The sequence below is a fragment of the Ostrea edulis genome, chromosome 3, assembly GCF_947568905.1.
Source record: "Ostrea edulis chromosome 3, xbOstEdul1.1, whole genome shotgun sequence".
Lineage (NCBI taxonomy): Eukaryota > Metazoa > Mollusca > Bivalvia > Ostreida > Ostreidae > Ostrea > Ostrea edulis.
The window spans coordinates 12,568,168-12,586,933 of record NC_079166.1 but is presented as its reverse complement, the minus strand read 5'-3'; the positions used below and the strand labels follow the sequence as shown (position 1 = coordinate 12,586,933).

The following is an 18,766-nucleotide window of genomic DNA, read 5'->3' as shown; positions in this document are numbered from 1 at the left end:
GTCACTTTGCCTTTGTTAAACGTTGAATAAAAAGAAATAAATGTTCCTGTGAATCACTACAAAATGATCACTTTTTTAAGTAATTCGATATATTGAATCTATCAAGTTGTAAACCTCCGTCAGTAAATTTCGGGCTTTTAATTTAAACTCATAAGTGATTAGGAACCTAAGTTATTCTGTGAGATAACATTCCTTTAGAAAACTTATTCTAATAAGAGATGTAGCTTGAATTTGTACCCCGGGGCAAAGCAACAAACTTAATTACACCAACAATATCGAACAGGTAAGACACCACCTATCGGGGGGGGGGGGGGGGGTCGGGGATAAGAGCCCCGCCCGTTTCTAGGGCATCATTGCACCTACACGGAGAAATAGGCAGTGACTTCTATGCCAAATGCTCGAAATTTAGAAGCGAGAGTGGCGGATCTTTAAAGGAATCCAAACAAAATAAGGTACCGTGTCACGGCAGGTATTGGCATGACCAGATTTCAGATCAGGTTCTTTATTTCCTTAAGCTATACAGCTCATCAGTCATAAATACAAGCTATTTACTAATATATACAAATAAGACAGTAGAGGGTGAGTAAACATACATATACAATTTTGAGGATATAAAATCAATACATTTTAATTTCATCTTAGAGAAAATGATAGAAAATAATATAAATGACTAACTAGGAAACATATTTCAAGCCCTATGAAATCTGTAAGATCCCAGAGCTTTGCCTCGTGGGCCTACTTGAGGGCCTCAAAGCGGTCCCCAGAACTCCTGCCTCATAAAGTGGCACCCCCATATCTGCAATTCTTGGGTCCGCCCCTGCTTCATCGGCATTGGTGACGTCTCCATATGAGTAAAATATTATCGAACATTATTCAATCAATCAATCAATCAATCAATTTCTAAAGAAACAGTGCACATTTGCAGACGTCTTTACTGCAACCATTGAGAGCTTCGGCGAATATGGTGTGTATCGTCATTGCAAATGAATCTCTTAAAGATACACCAATGGGAAGAAAATTACCTGAAAAGGTGTAATGGTTATCTTATTTTTGTAACAGAAAGTGCAGGTAAGAATATATATTTCTTTGGCAATTAATACGTGCCAAATGAAATCATATCGTTATGTTATGGAGCTCATATTAATGAATATTGGTGCGCATTGTGTTTTCAGATTAGAGAGCCTAAAATGTTCATAAAACGTTCGATGAAATCTTTATCATACAGCTAGACATGCATCAGTTGTTTTATGTTAATCATTTTATTCACTTGCTTATGAAGGTTAACAACTGGGGTATTATTGCATATGGATGAGTGCAATATCACATTTTTACTAATTTTTTCCTTCAAAATTTGTGTTTATTTGTCAACTTTATTGCACTTAATTGCTAATTTAACATTGTAAGCAAATTGGAACAATGCTATTGATATACTTTATTTCTTTGTAGCCTTGCAATAAGAATAAAACAATGAAACAGAAATCCGAATTGGGTTGTGAATTCAAGTGTACTGCGCATGCAAAATACAAGTATCTCAACGACTGAATCCAGCATTAGGGTATGTAGATGGAGAAATACTTTGGTCGTTCTCTACATGATTGCTTCTGCATTGACACATTTTTTCCGCAACTGTCTGAAATGATATCGTAGATCCGTAAGCAGCGTAAATACCGTACAGGGGGCCGTACTCATCCCCGCCTTTTATATCGGTCTCTAGAATGTTATCCCCCAATAATCTGCTTGTTTGTCGATCGAATAATCGGAAAAAAAGTTTTCTTCTTTCAAATACAATGCAATTTACACAATATCATACGGTAAATTGATTATAGCCCTTACTTACGTTATGTTACATTCTCTGTCCGTGTTAGCCGTTGTCACTACTTTTGTTTTATTTAAGCGTGTTTTCCTTCTTCTGAACATTTTATATTCAGACAAGCTGAACGTCCATTGCTTTGGATTGAGTTTTCCTCATCTACTGCTAATGAGGTGTAATTTCCGAGTGTATTCCCACGTCCATCATAGCTTGTAGAAGTGAATGTCACAACATCAGTCCACCTAGAAAAATACATTTTTTCCTATCAAAATTACTTGCGCTAGTGTTCACATGTACAATATATTCAACGCCATAGAGCTCAAAACACTTACGCTGCGTATATCATATAAGAATTTAGATACGATTGCATCTATTTGATTACTATATTAACGAAAACGAGTCAGTATCAGGTGAAAAGACAAGGTATGACGTCACTCATTGTCTAAAGAAATGGCAGCGATAACGTACCGTCCACCGTGTCACTCAAAGGACACCTCGTGTCAAGTCCAGTTTTTCTGTCTGTATTTGGAATTCTAATCACTCGTTCTTTTTTTTTATCCTGATACTCCTAAGCAATTTATGTACGTTACATATTTGGAATGTACCTTGCAACCAATAATGTCTAAATTCGCAAGATTCTGTATAGCTGTTAGTGTGTAAATTGGATCTTCTTGTAAAGAACTGGGTTCAGTTATAGTCTTACTTTATCCACATGTGATAGTGATTTGCAGCTACATGGATGGCGAGATAGTGTTAAATTGGCGAGGTACACAAATACAATGCTAGTTTTAGTAATGAATCATGGATTTACAATGCATGACGTTAAAAGATTTGCATTTCTCACATTCCTTTTTTCAACCGACCTAAACTCGCTATAGCACCAAAGGTATTTGGTTTCAGAAAATGTGAGCGACAGCCTCGAAAATGACTGCAATTCTCATATTCTAATGATGCAAATATGAGAATTTTATCGTGTAATTTTGCCGTGATTTGCAGGTGTTAAATCATCTTTAAAGTTGAGGGCTTATAAACTTTCAAGGAATTTGTAAAATAATATCGACAACGGTACCTTTACATTTCAAATTAAGAATAAGATTTAAACCCTCACACTCCCTAAATATTGGTTTATATTATCAGAAAAATAGAAGATTCCGTAATGTCTATGTAAGGGACGTCTCTGTTTGATCTTTTATCGAGTAAATTAAGGCATCAATAGTTTTATCAACATACTTTTCTACGTAGTAATACCTTTCTTTGCGTGCGGTATTTAGTCCCAATGGAATATTTTTCATTCATATAGGAACATCACCAGCTTTTGGATAAAGTGCCACAGATTTTAATCGATGCATGACCGTAGCAGTGAGGGTTCTTGACCTTTCCAACGCCTACAGTAATACGTGACGCCTACATTAACACGGAATACCTACATTAACACGTGATACCTACATTAACATGTGGCCTCTGCATATAAAAGTCATACCCAGAAGATCAGTGACTTCATTTCTAATACCAGGCAAAATAACAGTCATCACTTAATAGCATGGTTACTCGGCGCCCGGATCAAACCTGGGTATCATGTGAGGATCCGGGTTAGAATAGGTCCTCAGTACCCCTTGCTTGTCGTAAGAAGTGATTAAATGGGGCGGGTCTTCGGATGCGACCGCTAAAACCGAGCCCACCACACAGCAGATGTGGTACGTTAAAGATCAATTCCTACTGAAAGGCCGTACGCACCGAGTATAGGCCTACATTTTGCAGCCCTTCACCGACAACTGTAACGTCTCCATATGAGTGAAAACTTCTCGAGAGGGACGTTAAACAATATACAATCAATCAATCAAACCTCGGAAACGGACCCCCCCCCCTTTCAGCAATAGTATGCTAAGTCATAGGTTTGAGTCGGCATCGGGATCAAACCTGGGACCTCCTGTATGCAAAGTAACCACATTGACCACACGAATGAGTATTCCTGAATGTAGATTTTGAGAAAACAAGCCTTGAAATACGGTGATCCTATCCTGTACCAGGAATCGACTGATGCAACACTTTGATCCGCCAGTTGCAATGTGGGTGTATACAAATTACTAAGAGCATCACCTAAAATAAAGACATCATTTCAAAAGAGTCAAAAATGTTCTAAAGAACTACCTATTCAATATTGTGGTTAAATGACACATGTAATGGCTACACTTGTTCATGTGTCCTTTAATGGTGATATATCGCATTTTCAACGTACCCTTTTCGTATATTTTCCCGTAAAATCCCGGAGCACATTTACATATCTGAGGAGCAACACACTGGCCTCCATTTAAACAACTGGGGTTACAAATGCCTGTATAGGGAATTAGAGTATGTTCTACATATAACAAACAACAGGGATTACAAATGCCTGTATAGGAAATTAGAGTATGTTCTACATATAACAAACAACTGGGATTACAAATGCCTGTATAGGAAATTAGAGTATGTTCTACATATAACAAACAACTGGGATTACAAATGCCTGTATAGGAAATTAGAGTATGTTCTACATATAACAAACAACTGGGATTTCAAATGCCTGTATAGGAAATTAGAGTATGTTCTACATATAACAAACAACTGGGATTACAAATGCTTGTATATGAAATTAGAGGACGTTCTACATATAACAAACTGAATTCAATATTTTACAAAACAAAATATCCACAAAGTAGATTATGATGATGAATGACATGTTCACTTATAATGTCGTGCTTTTCATTAGAAATTTCAATGATTATCCATTTACAAATACTGAGCTTCGAAATGCCAGAGGATATTTATTTATTTTTTATTATTATTTTTTTTTTTTTTGGCTTTGTTTTTTGTTTGTTTCTATATTTTTTTTTTATTTGTTGTTTTTGGGTTTTTTTTTTTTTTTTTTTTTTTTTTTTGTAAGCTCGTATACAGGTTCTTCTATTTCAAAATTGCGGAAAATAAAGAAGACTACTTAAACACCCAATTCCCCATCTGTCAAAAATTGTGTTTTCTTCATTACTAACTGCATCTAGAACTTCCCTTAATTTTGAATAAGTTTAAAGTACATAAATACTGAATATATATACAAACGAAAATTATATGTAATTATTTACGTACAGTTATACCAGTGAATTCACTGTTGAAATGATGAGAACTATTTTAAATAGACATGGGCATGTTTACGTAGCAACACAGGACCTGATTTTTTATATGAAGAATTTATCAAGATTTCAACATTTGCATTAGTTAACTTCAGATTACATGCAGCGTCTTGGGGAAAGACCGACCAATTTAAATGGCCTACAATGTGTCTTCTGTCACACGTGTATACATGATATACTATATTAACATGATTGATACATTTCATTAACTAGAATTCTGTAGATATTTACAATATCATGTCATCGTATACTAGTATTCCATCTAGATGTACTCAATACGCAGGTATGACGTCATCAGCCTAGCTCTGTGCCTTGAGTGACCACGGAGACACATGCATTCCAATTCAGTTTTAGCCATTTTGTAGTTTTTATCATAGACAGTATGGATGGTGCATTAATGTATGCAAGGTGAAGATAACGAACAGTGATCAATCTCTTAACTCCTACAAGCAATACAAAATAGATAGTTGGGCAAACACGGACCCCTAGACACACCAGAGGTGATATCAGGTGCCTAGGAGGAGTAAGCATCCCCTGTTGACAGGTCACACCCGCCGTGAGCCCCATATCCTGATCAGGTAAACGGAGTTATCCGCAGTCAAAATGTATCTTTGATCATGCCTAGTTATGACGTCCAATTATTTCACTGAATGTTCCACTGTCTAAGATTTTGACCCGTATTGAAACGAATCGAGTATGGTAAAATTGTCACGGTGTCTAGGTCTTTGATTAAAATTAGCTATAAGTTTGTCCATGTATAACTAGTTGTACAGTTGTGATACTGTATATATCTCTGCAACGCAATGCTTTCACAAATCTAGGTAAATCAGGAATGACTATATTTAATTTATCTAATACACAATATATATCAACATACGTGTCTGGCAACTTGTACCCCCGTATCCCGGCCTGCATCTGCACACCTGGGGCGCTACACAGTGCCCACTGTTTATGCAAGAAGGGTTGCAAACAGCTGTAGTGTAGAACACATTGTTATTGACCCTAATTAAAACATTTAATAGAAATCTGGTGAAAACTGTAAAAATGTTTGCAGAACATTTCTCCTAAGAAACATTTACTTCGAAGATCTATGAAAGTCCATGTATATATAAATAGTAATATTTAGGAAGTTTACCAATGCCTTTGTATACACATGAATAGTAAAACTACCAATGCCTTAAAATACTAAGCAATGACCCACGTATCGTGCAGGAATCGTATAGCTTTTTCCACCCACTGCAGCATTTAACCAGATGTGTATATGTGCAACACTGTATCCTATCATACAACGACAGTCCTTCACAGGAGTAGTAGTCAGGGTAACTAAAAATACACCATTTATAGATATACACTAGTCAGGGTAACTAGAAATACACCATTCATAGATATACACTAGTCAGGGTAACTTAAAATACACCATTCATAAATGTATACTAGTCTGGGTAACTAAAAATACACCATTCATAGATATACACTAAAAACTTGGATAAAATATCAGTAAGGATTGTATTATTCATAATTTATTTGACATTCAATGCTTTTAATCAGGATATTGACTTACTCATCATTTACAAGAAGCTAGGTGCATCGTATTTTCGTACCAAGAAAGTTTGATTTGTTGAAGTTTCGCATAATTGTCTGTTTGAAAATATAAAATGTGTATTTTTTTCAAATGGCTACTCTCTCTTTCTCTCTATTTACAGACATATGCAAATACTTACCTTGCATTGGATAGTAGAAGACTCAGAAAAAAGGTGGTAATCATGAACTCTCTATCAATACGTAAACCCATTTTTCCCGTAAATATGTTTGTTATCACTATTCACGATTGGGTCTGCTCAAATACATAGTGTATACTAAATCACTCGGTAGGTGTAACGAGTCCTTCGGTCGCATTTATAAATATGAAACCATATACCATATACCATATGTGGTGATAAGCAGAATATGCATCTATAATTATCAACTACCGTTTTCCAAACAACTGATGCACGTACCAACACTTCGCCGTCATTTACGCCCCTTGTCCGCCATTTTGCGGTGAAAAAAAATCTTATTTCCCTATGTTGACTTTGTAAAAATCGTGTAGCTTTAACATTTTTTTTTAAATATTAATTGCATTCAGCTACAGTAAAGTCCGAGGGTGGGACAATTCATATAAAACTAAATAATTACATGTAGCTATAATTCATATTTGTGATTTCTTATATTTGATGGGGATAAGGGAGTTAACCGATTGGTCTTTCGCCAACCTCGATTCAAATTACTGCTTGATATATACATTGTAAAACATCTTACGTTCACCGGTTCATATTCATCTATTTGTTTTGGTGAAAATAATAGTTGATTTTAGTTATGAGATCTGAAATAATTTTGTTTCATCAAAATCAAATTATTAACCCAACAGTTTAATCTATTCGTTCCTCTTAATGTGAAACATTTTTTTCTTCTTTAGATATCGTAGAAAAATTCGTATTTATTTGCTCTTTTCTTCATATTTAGCCTATTATTTTTTTCTAATGAAGATTTCCTCGGAATGAGCACATTCATTTTAATGAGTACCGAAATTCGGCCCCATTTGCAATGCTGACAAAACAGATATCCCCCCTCCCAAAAAAAAAACACGACAACAAACAATTCGCATCTGATGATGAAAAACAAATGATCGAAAATCAAAATGGTTTGTGTTTTGTTTGTTTAATTTTTGCTAGAGATAATTCGGGCATCTCCCTATGTTCGTAATTTTATTACACTTAAAATTGGGAGCAGTCTATAAATCTGTCGATACGGCAAAATATGTCGCATAAGTAACTAAAAATTATATCGTTCTAAACTTATATTAGAGGATATAAAAACAATTAAGAAGTCTATATTTGTTAATTTGGAAACGGAATATTCAAAGGAGGAACCCATGTTCCTTGACCTCCCTGACGAATGCATGTGTTAAAGGTAAAGATAACGAACAGTGATCAATCTCATCAATCCCATAAGCAATACAAAATAGATAGTTGGGCAAATACGGGCCCCTGGACACACCAGAGGTGGGATCAAGTGCCTAGGAGAAGTAAGCATCCCCTGTCGACCGGTTACACCCACCGTGAGCCCTATATCTTGATCAGGTAAATGGAGTTACCCGTAGTCAAAATCAGTGTGCCACGAACGGTCTAACAATCGGTATGAAACACGTGAGACAGCATTTGACCCAATGATAGGTTATATTGGCAAACTAGATCATTATAATGACCATAGAATTTGCAAAATGCTTACTTTAATCAAGCATGTTGAAACCCCTGTACCATCAACTTCTTTGTCAGTAGATTGCCTCGACTTAAAAACTGACCATACGCAGACACGAGCTCTTTTTTCTGTCCACCAAATACAGGAAAATGAAGCGTGTTTTTAGAAATATGTTGATAAAATCAATTACGTTTGCTTTCTTGGAATTTTTAATAATTAAAAGTGTTTCCGAATTTCAACCAAATATCGCTGTTGTTACCCAGACGAATGGCCTTGGCCCATGAAATTAAAGGTTTAAAAATATCTGAGTAAAGAGGACATGTCTTATCTGTTGAATTTCAATGTAAACATATGGTAACATTTCAGACAAACGCCCTATAAATACTCCTAATATTAACAATGTGCACAAAAACGTGTCTATGCAGATTACTTGTAACGGGATACGTGCCACAATTCAACAATCTGCAATAGCCTGGGGCCCATTTTACAAAACAACTGACGACAAAGTTGCAAAACTTAAATTGTATTCACAGTTATTAGTATGTATGAATGAATTAAAACGTTTATAAGACTTAATTTTCAGCTTCATTTTTTTCATCATTTTGCATTGGAGTGAATGATTTTACAATAAACGAGAAAATTTCAGTATGTAAAGTTGGTCGTAAATCGTAAGTTATTTTGTAAACCACATCCCTGATTCGCAAAGCAATCTTACGACTGACGTCAAAGTTCGGGGAGAATGCGTTTCAATTTATAGCTAAAAACTGTCCTTGTTTACTTGAATCATTCTGACAAAGAGAAATCAAAGTACTGAAAGTATTGGGAGTCGAGCATGTATGACGACAATCTACACTGTAATGCAGATATGTAGCTCTCTGGAAAATACTGGGACAGATCAGAGAGCTACATACCTACTCCCAATATAACCTTCGATTTACGGCGCAGAAAAAATACGCAGGGTAGATGCCTTACATGGCTTGCATGAACGTTTCAAAATTTTAAGATAAAAAAATCCAAACATATGTTCCCTCTATACTTGTGTTCAAAATCATAAAAGCCCCGTGCAAAGCTTCAAATGTTTTCCTTATTTCGACCTTTCACTAAGTATGGTCCCAAGACATGTACAATGTAGCCGTTTGTTGTTATCATCAACGTTTTCTACAACACTATCGCGGTGGGTAGGTAGTTTCGGGCCCCACTTTAAGCATGTGGTATTACAATGTGTATGATAGTTTTGTATGTAATTTTATCCATAAACAGCATTCATGGTGTCCTTCTTGAAAATATTTCATTCATTTGGAGACGTCATTAATGAAATCAAAACGAAGTTTGTTTGTTTGTCGGTTGTTTTTTCTTCTTCTTTTTTGGTTTTGGTTTTGTTTTGTTTTTTTCAAAATAAATATTTTGGTTTTATTAAATATATAGCATATTTTAGAAATCGAATTTGTACGGAAAGTAATAATGTTATTTGTCTTCATTCAGAATCTCTGAATAGGTTTTCTAACACAAAATTGAATGACATAAGGATATAAAACTTATTTCTCTGTCGTTAGAATTGTAAATTATTATGATTTAACACCAAAAAGAATCTTTTCGAATCGAAAACGATAGATGATATTGCTTTAAAACTGAGTTTTGTTTCTTGATTTTGTTCATTCAACATTACCGTCACTATCAAGACATTTTTCAAGTAAAAGCTTCCTACTACATTCACGCGCAACAGGAGTAGGTAATCAGAATTGAATAATAATTGAATCTGATCTGGCTTGTTTGGTACAATATAATTGAAAGGCCTTTACTTTCATTACAAAATACACATTTATCATACGATTTTCTTGTATACTCAAATGGAGTTGATATTCTTGTATATCCTTGCATATGTTAGAATGTCTTTTGGGACATACTGTATTTTTGTTACATATAGTCTGCATTTGTGACGTATTTTGTAGATTTTATGAAGTGTATATCCATATATTTCCTCAAACAAGCATGCTTGGTGATCCGTTTAATGTTAAAAATAGGTAGTTAAGCCAGACAACAATCGAATATTTACTCATTTCTGATGTAAGGTATTACGTGATATGATAAACATGATCACCATTCTTGAATTACAGTATCTACAATTTCTTTAACAGAAGAAACAAAACACAACTGACGCAGAAGGTAAATATTGGTATGGCTGCCATACATACCGGTACTGTGTTAACAAATATGATTTCAAAATATCGAACTTATATCTAAACGTCTTATCATGCAATGCTGTTTAAACGGAGATACAGCTGGATTGTCAGGTCAAGCAAGGTTTAGGATTGATTGATTGATTGTATATTGCTTAGCGACCCTCCCCATATTTTTCCTCTCATATGGAGATGTCACCATTGCCGGTGAAGGACTGCAAAATGTAGGTCTATGCTCGGCGATTACGGCCTTTGAGCAGGGAGCTAGGGATCTTGATCGTGTCACACCTGCTGTGACACGGCATCTCGGTTTTTACGGTCTCGTCCGAAGGACCGCCCCATTTAATCGCCCCTTACAACAAGCAAGGGTTAGTGGTGACTTATTCTAACCCGGACCCCCACGGTAAGCAAAGGTTTGGGATACTCTTGTTAACTGAGAACTTAGCTGAGAAGTGTTTGGCTATACAGTGTGGATATATTATCTTCATTTGAAATATCTTCTTTCTAGAACGCCTACTGTGATTTTTTCCCAGCTAAAGGTATTTTTATTTATTTTTTCTTGAAAAAGAAATGACAGATGCAGGTCGTCGTACTCATCACGTTCGTATATAAGCGATCAAACATAATACATGCACATTGGCACACTGGTTTTGACTGCGGATAACTCCGTTTACCTGATCAGGATATGGGGCTCACGGCGGATGTGACCGGTCAACAGGGGATACTTACTCCTCCTAGGCACCTGATCCCACCTCTGGTGTGTCCAGGGGTCCGTGTTTGCCCAACTATCTATTTTATATTGCTTGTAGGAGTTATGAGATTGATCACTGTTCGTTATCTTCACCTTGCATCTAAACAGTTCTTTAGACGTCGTACTGGAAGCAATTAAAAGCATTAACAAACTAAACCACTCAATTGAAGGTAATATGATTTTTAGTTCACGTGGTTTCGATTGGCCATTAGGATTAATAATTTCTGCTTATTTGAATGTAAAACTTATACGGTACCAATTTTGATGCACCAGATGCGCATTTCGACAAATAATGTCTCTTCAGTGATGCTCAACCGAAATGTTTGAAATCCGAAATAACTATGACGTTTTAGATCTAAATATAGCCAAAAACAGCGTGCCAAACAAGTGGAGCCAAATTCATCCAAGGATAAGAGCTATGCATGAGGGAGATAATCCTTAATTTTGAAATGAATTTCTAAATTTTATAACAGCAATTAAATATACATCCGTATTTTCAAGCTAGTAATACATGTATTATGAATAATTAAGTTAATGAACGGCGTATTTTTGTAGATGTTGCAGGAAAGTTGCGAAACAGGATCAAATGCAAGTTTACCGTCTTCTGTGCATTTTGTTGACATGCAATTTCACTTTTTGTATATGTGTTTCATAATAAATTGTTTTCAGAAATTTCTACTTTTTTTCTGTTCCCTTCTCATTTCCTTATAATATTTTCTTTGTACATAAGCATGAATTAAAGAGCGTTGAAGTCGTGTCAGATATGATTTATATGTCTTCTTCCAGGTCAGAGAGGAAGTCAGTATGTCAGAAAATGTTCCTCTCCCAACTGGGATGCAGCACAGTGTGGGAACGTGACAGTCCACGTGGACTTTTCTCCAGCGTTCAATAGTGTTCCGTACGTCATGTTCGGCGTCAGCAAAGTGGACGCTGAGCAGAGCCACAACACAAGGTTCCAAGCCTTTGCTAGCAATATAGCGAAAACTGGCTTCAATTACCACATTGACACGTGGAGAGACTCTGAATTATGGGGGTCCATATTTGAATGGCTGGCATGTCCGTATTAGAAAACTTCATATACGTTATGAGAACGTCCCAGAACATAATAGTAAATGAATAATAATTATGTATTTTGCATTACAGATTTACTGGTTACTGGATATCTTCCTAGCATGTTCTCATGCTGTGAACTCAATGATGATAATGATACCCACAACAATTCAGAGAGAGAGAGAGAGAGAGAGAGAGAGAGAGAGAGAGAGCAACACACTTCCTTGTAGCACTTTACAAAGCAATATTACCTTAATATGAATGCTATAAAATAAACAGGTGTGCAAATTAACATTGTTACAGATTTCTTCATCAGATCAGGACTTTCAGATATTTGGCATTTGACAATGATACAAAATTCATTTTTAAAGTATGTTATACCATAGGCCTAAATATTCTTCATCTCACAAGTATTTTGGGATTTGCTGGTCTTGTCAGTATCGATTTTGAGTATTTTGATTAAGTAGGTCAAATGCAAGTTAAATTTCCCACTTAAGAAAATTCCGATAAATTTGTTGAGAATAGAAATAAGGAAACCACATTTAATTTTATTAGATAAAGTGTGATTTTGTAAGAGAGGGGGGGGGGGGGAGTTGGTGAAGGACAATGCAACAAATGAACGCGGAATTTCGTGATTATAGGGCTAGAGGTCTAACGACCCTCTTGGGGAATCTTTTACTCATACGGAAACATTGCATTTGAAGACACACATAATATATAACAAAAACTCACAGAAAAGTCAAATACGCTGTACATGTATACGTACTATGTAAAAAGGTAATTCGAAACTCGATATGAGGTACTATATCGTATTACTTGATAATGTGCATGAATTCAACATTCTCCAATGCTATCAACGATTCATCTAATGCGCGCAATAATTCAGAATTGAAGATATCTTTAATTATTTGAAGATATCTTTATTTGAATTGTTGAGCGCAACAAATGAATGGATGATATATATGTAAGACTCCAAAGTGCGAAGGGAATCCAAAATGCGATGGTCACGCCAAACCCCGATGGTCTGCGCCAAACCCTGATGGTGTGACACGCCAAAGTGCGATGGCCCACACTCACGCGCCAAATTTCGATGGTCTGACACGCCAAAGTGCGATGGTGTGACACGCCGAAATCCACTGGTTTGTAATCGACACAGTGTTTTGGTACAGACTGTACCAACCGTGTTATTTCATTAAAATATCAGTGCAAAATCCATGCATAAAAAGTAAAAAGTTCAACTTATTTCGTTACCATCCAGTTGTCGTGTTATTAAACACAAAATTTCCAACGCGAAATCGTGAAGAATGTTTTGTATTATAGCATATCCCCAAGATTTTATTACGTGTACGTCACAAGTAATAAATGATCATGAATTATAGTTCGACAACAAATGTACTTTGCCGTTCTCACTATCCTCAACAGTGTAAACCTTGCCGTTGTTGTCGTCCGTGTTGCATTTATTCGGTTTCATTTTGAAAGACGTTAAGAATGACGTCACAATGACGTGACGTCACAAACGTTACTGAACTCCGCACCATGGGACTTTGGCGTGGCCATCGCACTTTGGCGTCCGTAACGTTAACAAACCATCGCACTTTGGCGCAGACCATCGCACTTTGGCGTGATCATCGCACTTTGGAGCGACCATCGCACTTTAGAGTCTTACATATATATACCCGTGTTTGCCCAACTATCTATTTTGTATTGCTTGTAGGAGTTATGAGATTGATCACAGTTCATTATCTTCACCTTGCATTTGAAAAATCAAAGTTAATTAACAATAAAAGATATCGCTGTGTGATTTGATATTAGTGTCATGACATCAAACTAAGTGCAAATTGAACTTCTAAATATGCATGGCATTTGATTGTCATCATTCGATGTGTGTTGGATAAAAAAGAGGAAATATGGGATACATAGGCGGATCCAGATTTGTGAAGGGGGAGGTCTAGCACTTGATCTTTTAGGTACTTTTCATAACCTCCACCCCATACGCCATTTACTCCCTTCCCTTGTGTACACAACATACTATGGGAGATCATGAGAGTTTTTGAGACATGAAAAATGTTAATTTTATTGCCTGCTTGTTTCAAAAGTTCTAGTCACACAGATCTTATTTTGGCAATGAAATAAAAAAAAAAAAAAGAATATTATTTTAAGGTTACTCCCAATAGGTTGGGGGGGGGGGGGGGAGTCTAGGCCCCCAGAAGCTTTGGGGTAAATGGTGCAAAATCCTGCATTCTGAGCATTTCCTGGCACTTCGTTTTCACTTTCAAATTATCTACTTCTTAAACAAAACTTTTATGTTACATATACTTCTTAAGAATTTTTAAGTGATACTTGTATATGATGAAAATATAGTCAATATATATATATCAGTGTGTCGTCTTATTTACCGTACAATTAAATGATATACTGGTGTTGATAAGTTTGAATGATGCACTGACATGTAAGTAATCAGCGTTCAGATTTAGACTCATAGAATCATTAAAAGTCAATAACTATTATATTGATTCATTATCATTATATGATAACTATTTCTGTATGACCTTGACCATGTATTTATATGGAGAGGGCTTATATAGGCAACGCCTGTTGTCCAATCCTTTTGTGTATTTTACATGATAAAATATCGTTTTAAAAAAAGTGAATAACTTTTTTGAAAACTTTTTAAAAAACCTTTTCGTCCACAAAGAAATGGGGTGTCCGGACCCCCTGGGGCTCTCTCCCTCCGGATCCGCCCTAGGGATAGTTACAGTTTATATTATGCTACCGTGAATGACGTCACGTGAATGTACTATCGTGATTGCATTCATCATGAATGAACAATGCGATTAATACCAATACTGGAGATACAAAATTTCGCGCATTTGGTATCATTGTATTGCCATTATATCTTGTTTAATCTTTTGTAGTAGAATTTTTTTATTTTCCAGTTATAAATCCCAATGTCTTGATCAATTCTGAACAACTCTCATGATCAACACAAGAGTAATATATTTTTGTGCTAGTCTGGACATCGTGAACATTACTTACATTGATGCACCCTTGTTTTGCGACAGTGTACTGATCAAATGAACATTACATTTGCAGTAATACGTGAGAAGAAGTGATAATTTATCGTTACTAAGTTTGCAGTAATGCGTGAGAAGAAGTGATAATTTATCGTTACTAAGTTTGCAGTAATACGTGAGAAGAAGTGATAATTTATCGTTACTAAGTTTGCAGTAATACGTGAGAAGAAGCGATGGTTTATCGGATACTTAGTTTGCAGTAATACATGGGAAGAAGTACCCAGATAGCATGACTACGTTAGCCCAACGTTGGCTAATGGTTGGACCGTTGGCCGATGGTTGGCGTTGGCTAAACAACGTTGGCCCAACATCGGACCAATGTCAACATATCACGTTTATACTCTGATGCCGGGGTTAGTCGGGAATACAACATTGGCCCAACATTGGGCCAACGTTGTAATATTGTGACTAATTAATTGCCGGAGTTTGTTGTCAACACAATGCTGGGCCAACATTGGGCCATTGTCATCTTATCACTTTCATACTCTAGTTGGGAATACAACATTGGCCCAACATTGGGCCAACGTTGTAAGATCGTGATGAAATTCGACTAAAAGATAGATTTTAATATTTATGACACATGCACACACAAATGCACATGACTCGCATATTTTGAAGAAGAGGATGCTGAGTTAATTTAGATCAGATTAGTGTAGAATGTATAATTGATTTGAAATATTTATAATTTTTATAAACACACATAATTGATTTTTTTTTTAGAAAACATTTTTAAAAAAATAATATACATTCATGCAAATATCGTTTATGCAGGGATACAAATTAACCTTGCATATCAAAAGAATGAACTCAAAAGAGAAAGCTTTAACACATTGCAAAGATTACATAACTGCTATAAAGTGTTGGATTTAGGAAGCAGATTCTAAGAGCACATTTACTGACCAAGCAATTAGGACAGAGTTTTTCACAGCTCGAGACTGGCCAGTTTCTATGGTAATCTTGATATCTGATATGTTGGGATGGTCAACCCTGCATCTATTTTACGCGTCCAGCATTCTTATCTCGGAGTTTTACTGAAGAATAACGAGATACAAGGCAACTGAAAAGGAAAGTTTATTCTGGGGAATCGTTTTTATTGTGAATGCAGATTAAAGTACACATGTAATACATCCCGGCATATGTACTGAAATGTAAGTACCATATATACATGTGTATATATATATATATATATATATATATATATATATATATCAATCAAATAAGTTATTATAATAAATATTTTAACTAGAGAGACATTTAGGATAATTTGACTTTTATTGAAAGGAGCTGTTCGAGCAAACCGTTTATGTGCAGAATCAACACATAGTGAGATAAACAATGTTATTAAAGAATGGTTCCGGTACGCATGTGACAGTGAAGGAGGGCGAAAAGAAAGAGAGGAAAGGAAAAAAGAAATAGAAAGAAACCAAAGCTCCCAGAATGCAACAGAGGACAGTGATTAAGAATTATGGAAGAATTAAAGTGCATGCACATTATCAATTTTATCATGTAAACAGATTTAGCCTGAAAAGAGACAAAGTTAACTTCTTTACACTGGAATGCATTTATTGTTTGAATCATATTTTTATTTGACCAGTTAACACAAATTAAATTCATCAGATGTCCTTTATTTTGTTTTGATACTGTGCAGAAGTTGAACAATCCTTATGTCTCTGGTGGAGATTTGAAAAAATGGATAGATTTTCTATTGATCTCTAATAGTGGTCAACTTTATTTTGTAATTGAAGGAAGATAATGAGATTACTTCATCTGCAAACTGGAATCGTTTCTAAAATTTGAATACAGTATTGTATTGCGTAAATGAAACACCCCCCCCCAAAAAAAACCCCAAACAAATAGCCAAGTATGTTTATGATGTTCGGCAAACATTGGGCAAATTTTATTTCAGTGATTGGCCAATATCATTAGAAAATGCACACAACATTAAGCCAACTTGTTTATGATGTTGGGCCAACAATGGCCCAATATCACACACATTGGGTCAACGTTGATTCAATGTTGGGCTAATATTCGAAAAAGGCACACAACACAGGGTTACCTATGACATTGGGCCAACGATGGCCCAATGTAACACAAATTGGGCCAACGTTGATCCAATGTTGGGCCAATGTCGTAAGAAAACTCGCATTATATTGGGCCAACGTTGCCCAACTCGTTGGGCCAACATTGGGCCGATGAGCAAAATTACATTAGGCCAACGTCATTTGCCAACGTTGGCCCAATATAACTGATTACGTTGGCCCAACGTTGGCCCAATGCTAGCTTCCTATCTGGGTAATAGTTTATCGGTTACTAAGTTTACAGTAACACGTGAGAAGTGATATTTTATCGGTTACTAAGTTTGCAGTAGTACGTGAGAAGAAGCAATAGTTTATCGGATACTAAGTTTGCAGTAATACGTGAGAAGAAGTTATAATTTATCGGATACTAAGTCTGCAGTAATACGCGAGAAGAAGTGATAGTCATCGGATACAAAGTTTGCAGTAATACGTGAGAACAAGTAATACTTTATCGGTTACTAAGTTTGCAGTAATACGTGAGAAGAAGTTATAATTTACCGGACACTAAGTTTGCAGTAATACGTGAGAAGAAGTAATACTTTATCGGTTACTAAGTTTGCAGTAGTACGTGAGAAGAAGTGATAGTTAATCGCTAAGTTTGCAGTAATACGTGAGAAGAAGTGATAGTTTATCGGATACTAAGTTTGCAGTAATACGTGAGAAGTGATAGTTTATCACTAAGTTTGCAGTAATACGTGAGAAGAAGTGATAGTTTATTGGATACTAAGTTTGCAGTAATACGTGAGAAGAAGTGATATTTTATCGGTTACTAAGTTTCCAGTAATACGTGAGAGCAAGTGATAGTTTATTGGTTACTAAGTTTGCAGTAATACGTGAGAAGAAGTGATAGTTTATCGGATACTAAGTTTGCAGTACTACGTGAGAAGAAGTGATAGTTTATCATTAAATTTGCAGTAATACGTGAGAAGAAGCAATAGTTTATCGGATACTAAGTTTGCAGTAATACGTGAGAAGAAGTGATACTTTATCGGATACTAGGTTTGCAGTAATATGTGAGAAGAAGTGATAGTTTATCACTAAGTTTGCAGTAATACGTGAGGAGAAGTGATAGTTTATCGGATACTAAGTTTGCAATAATACGTGAGAAGTGATAGTTTATCACTAAGTTTGCAGTAATACATGAGAAGAAGTGATAGTTTATCGGATACTAAGTTTGCAGTAATACGTGAGAAGAAGTGATAGTTTATCGGTTACTAAGTTTCCAGAAATACGTGAGAGCAAGTGATAGTTTATCGGTTACTAAGTTTGCAGTAATACGTGAAAAGAAGTGATAGTTTATCGGATATTAAGTTTGCAGTAATACGTGAGAAGAAGTAATACTTTATCGGTTACTAAGTTTGCAGTAGTACGTGAGAAGAAGTGATAGTTAATCACTAAGTTTGCAGTAATACGTGAGAAGAAGTGATA

At 35.8% G+C, this 18,766-nt stretch overlaps 1 protein-coding gene and 1 pseudogene across 1 annotated transcript; one reads left to right on the top strand and one right to left on the bottom strand.

The window, feature by feature from the left end:
* Positions 1 to 353: 353 nt before the first annotated feature.
* Positions 354 to 6,763, bottom strand: LOC130052871 (uncharacterized; annotated as a pseudogene).
* Positions 6,764 to 9,414: 2,651 nt separating this feature from the next.
* On the top strand, positions 9,415 to 12,203 carry LOC130052870 (uncharacterized). The gene is made up of 3 exons (XM_056159017.1): positions 9,415 to 9,419; positions 11,245 to 11,306; positions 11,923 to 12,203. The coding sequence occupies exons 1-3, from the start codon at positions 9,415 to 9,417 to the stop codon at positions 12,201 to 12,203; spliced, it is 348 nt and encodes a 115-aa protein (XP_056014992.1).
* The last annotated feature ends 6,563 nt before the right edge of the window (positions 12,204 to 18,766 follow it).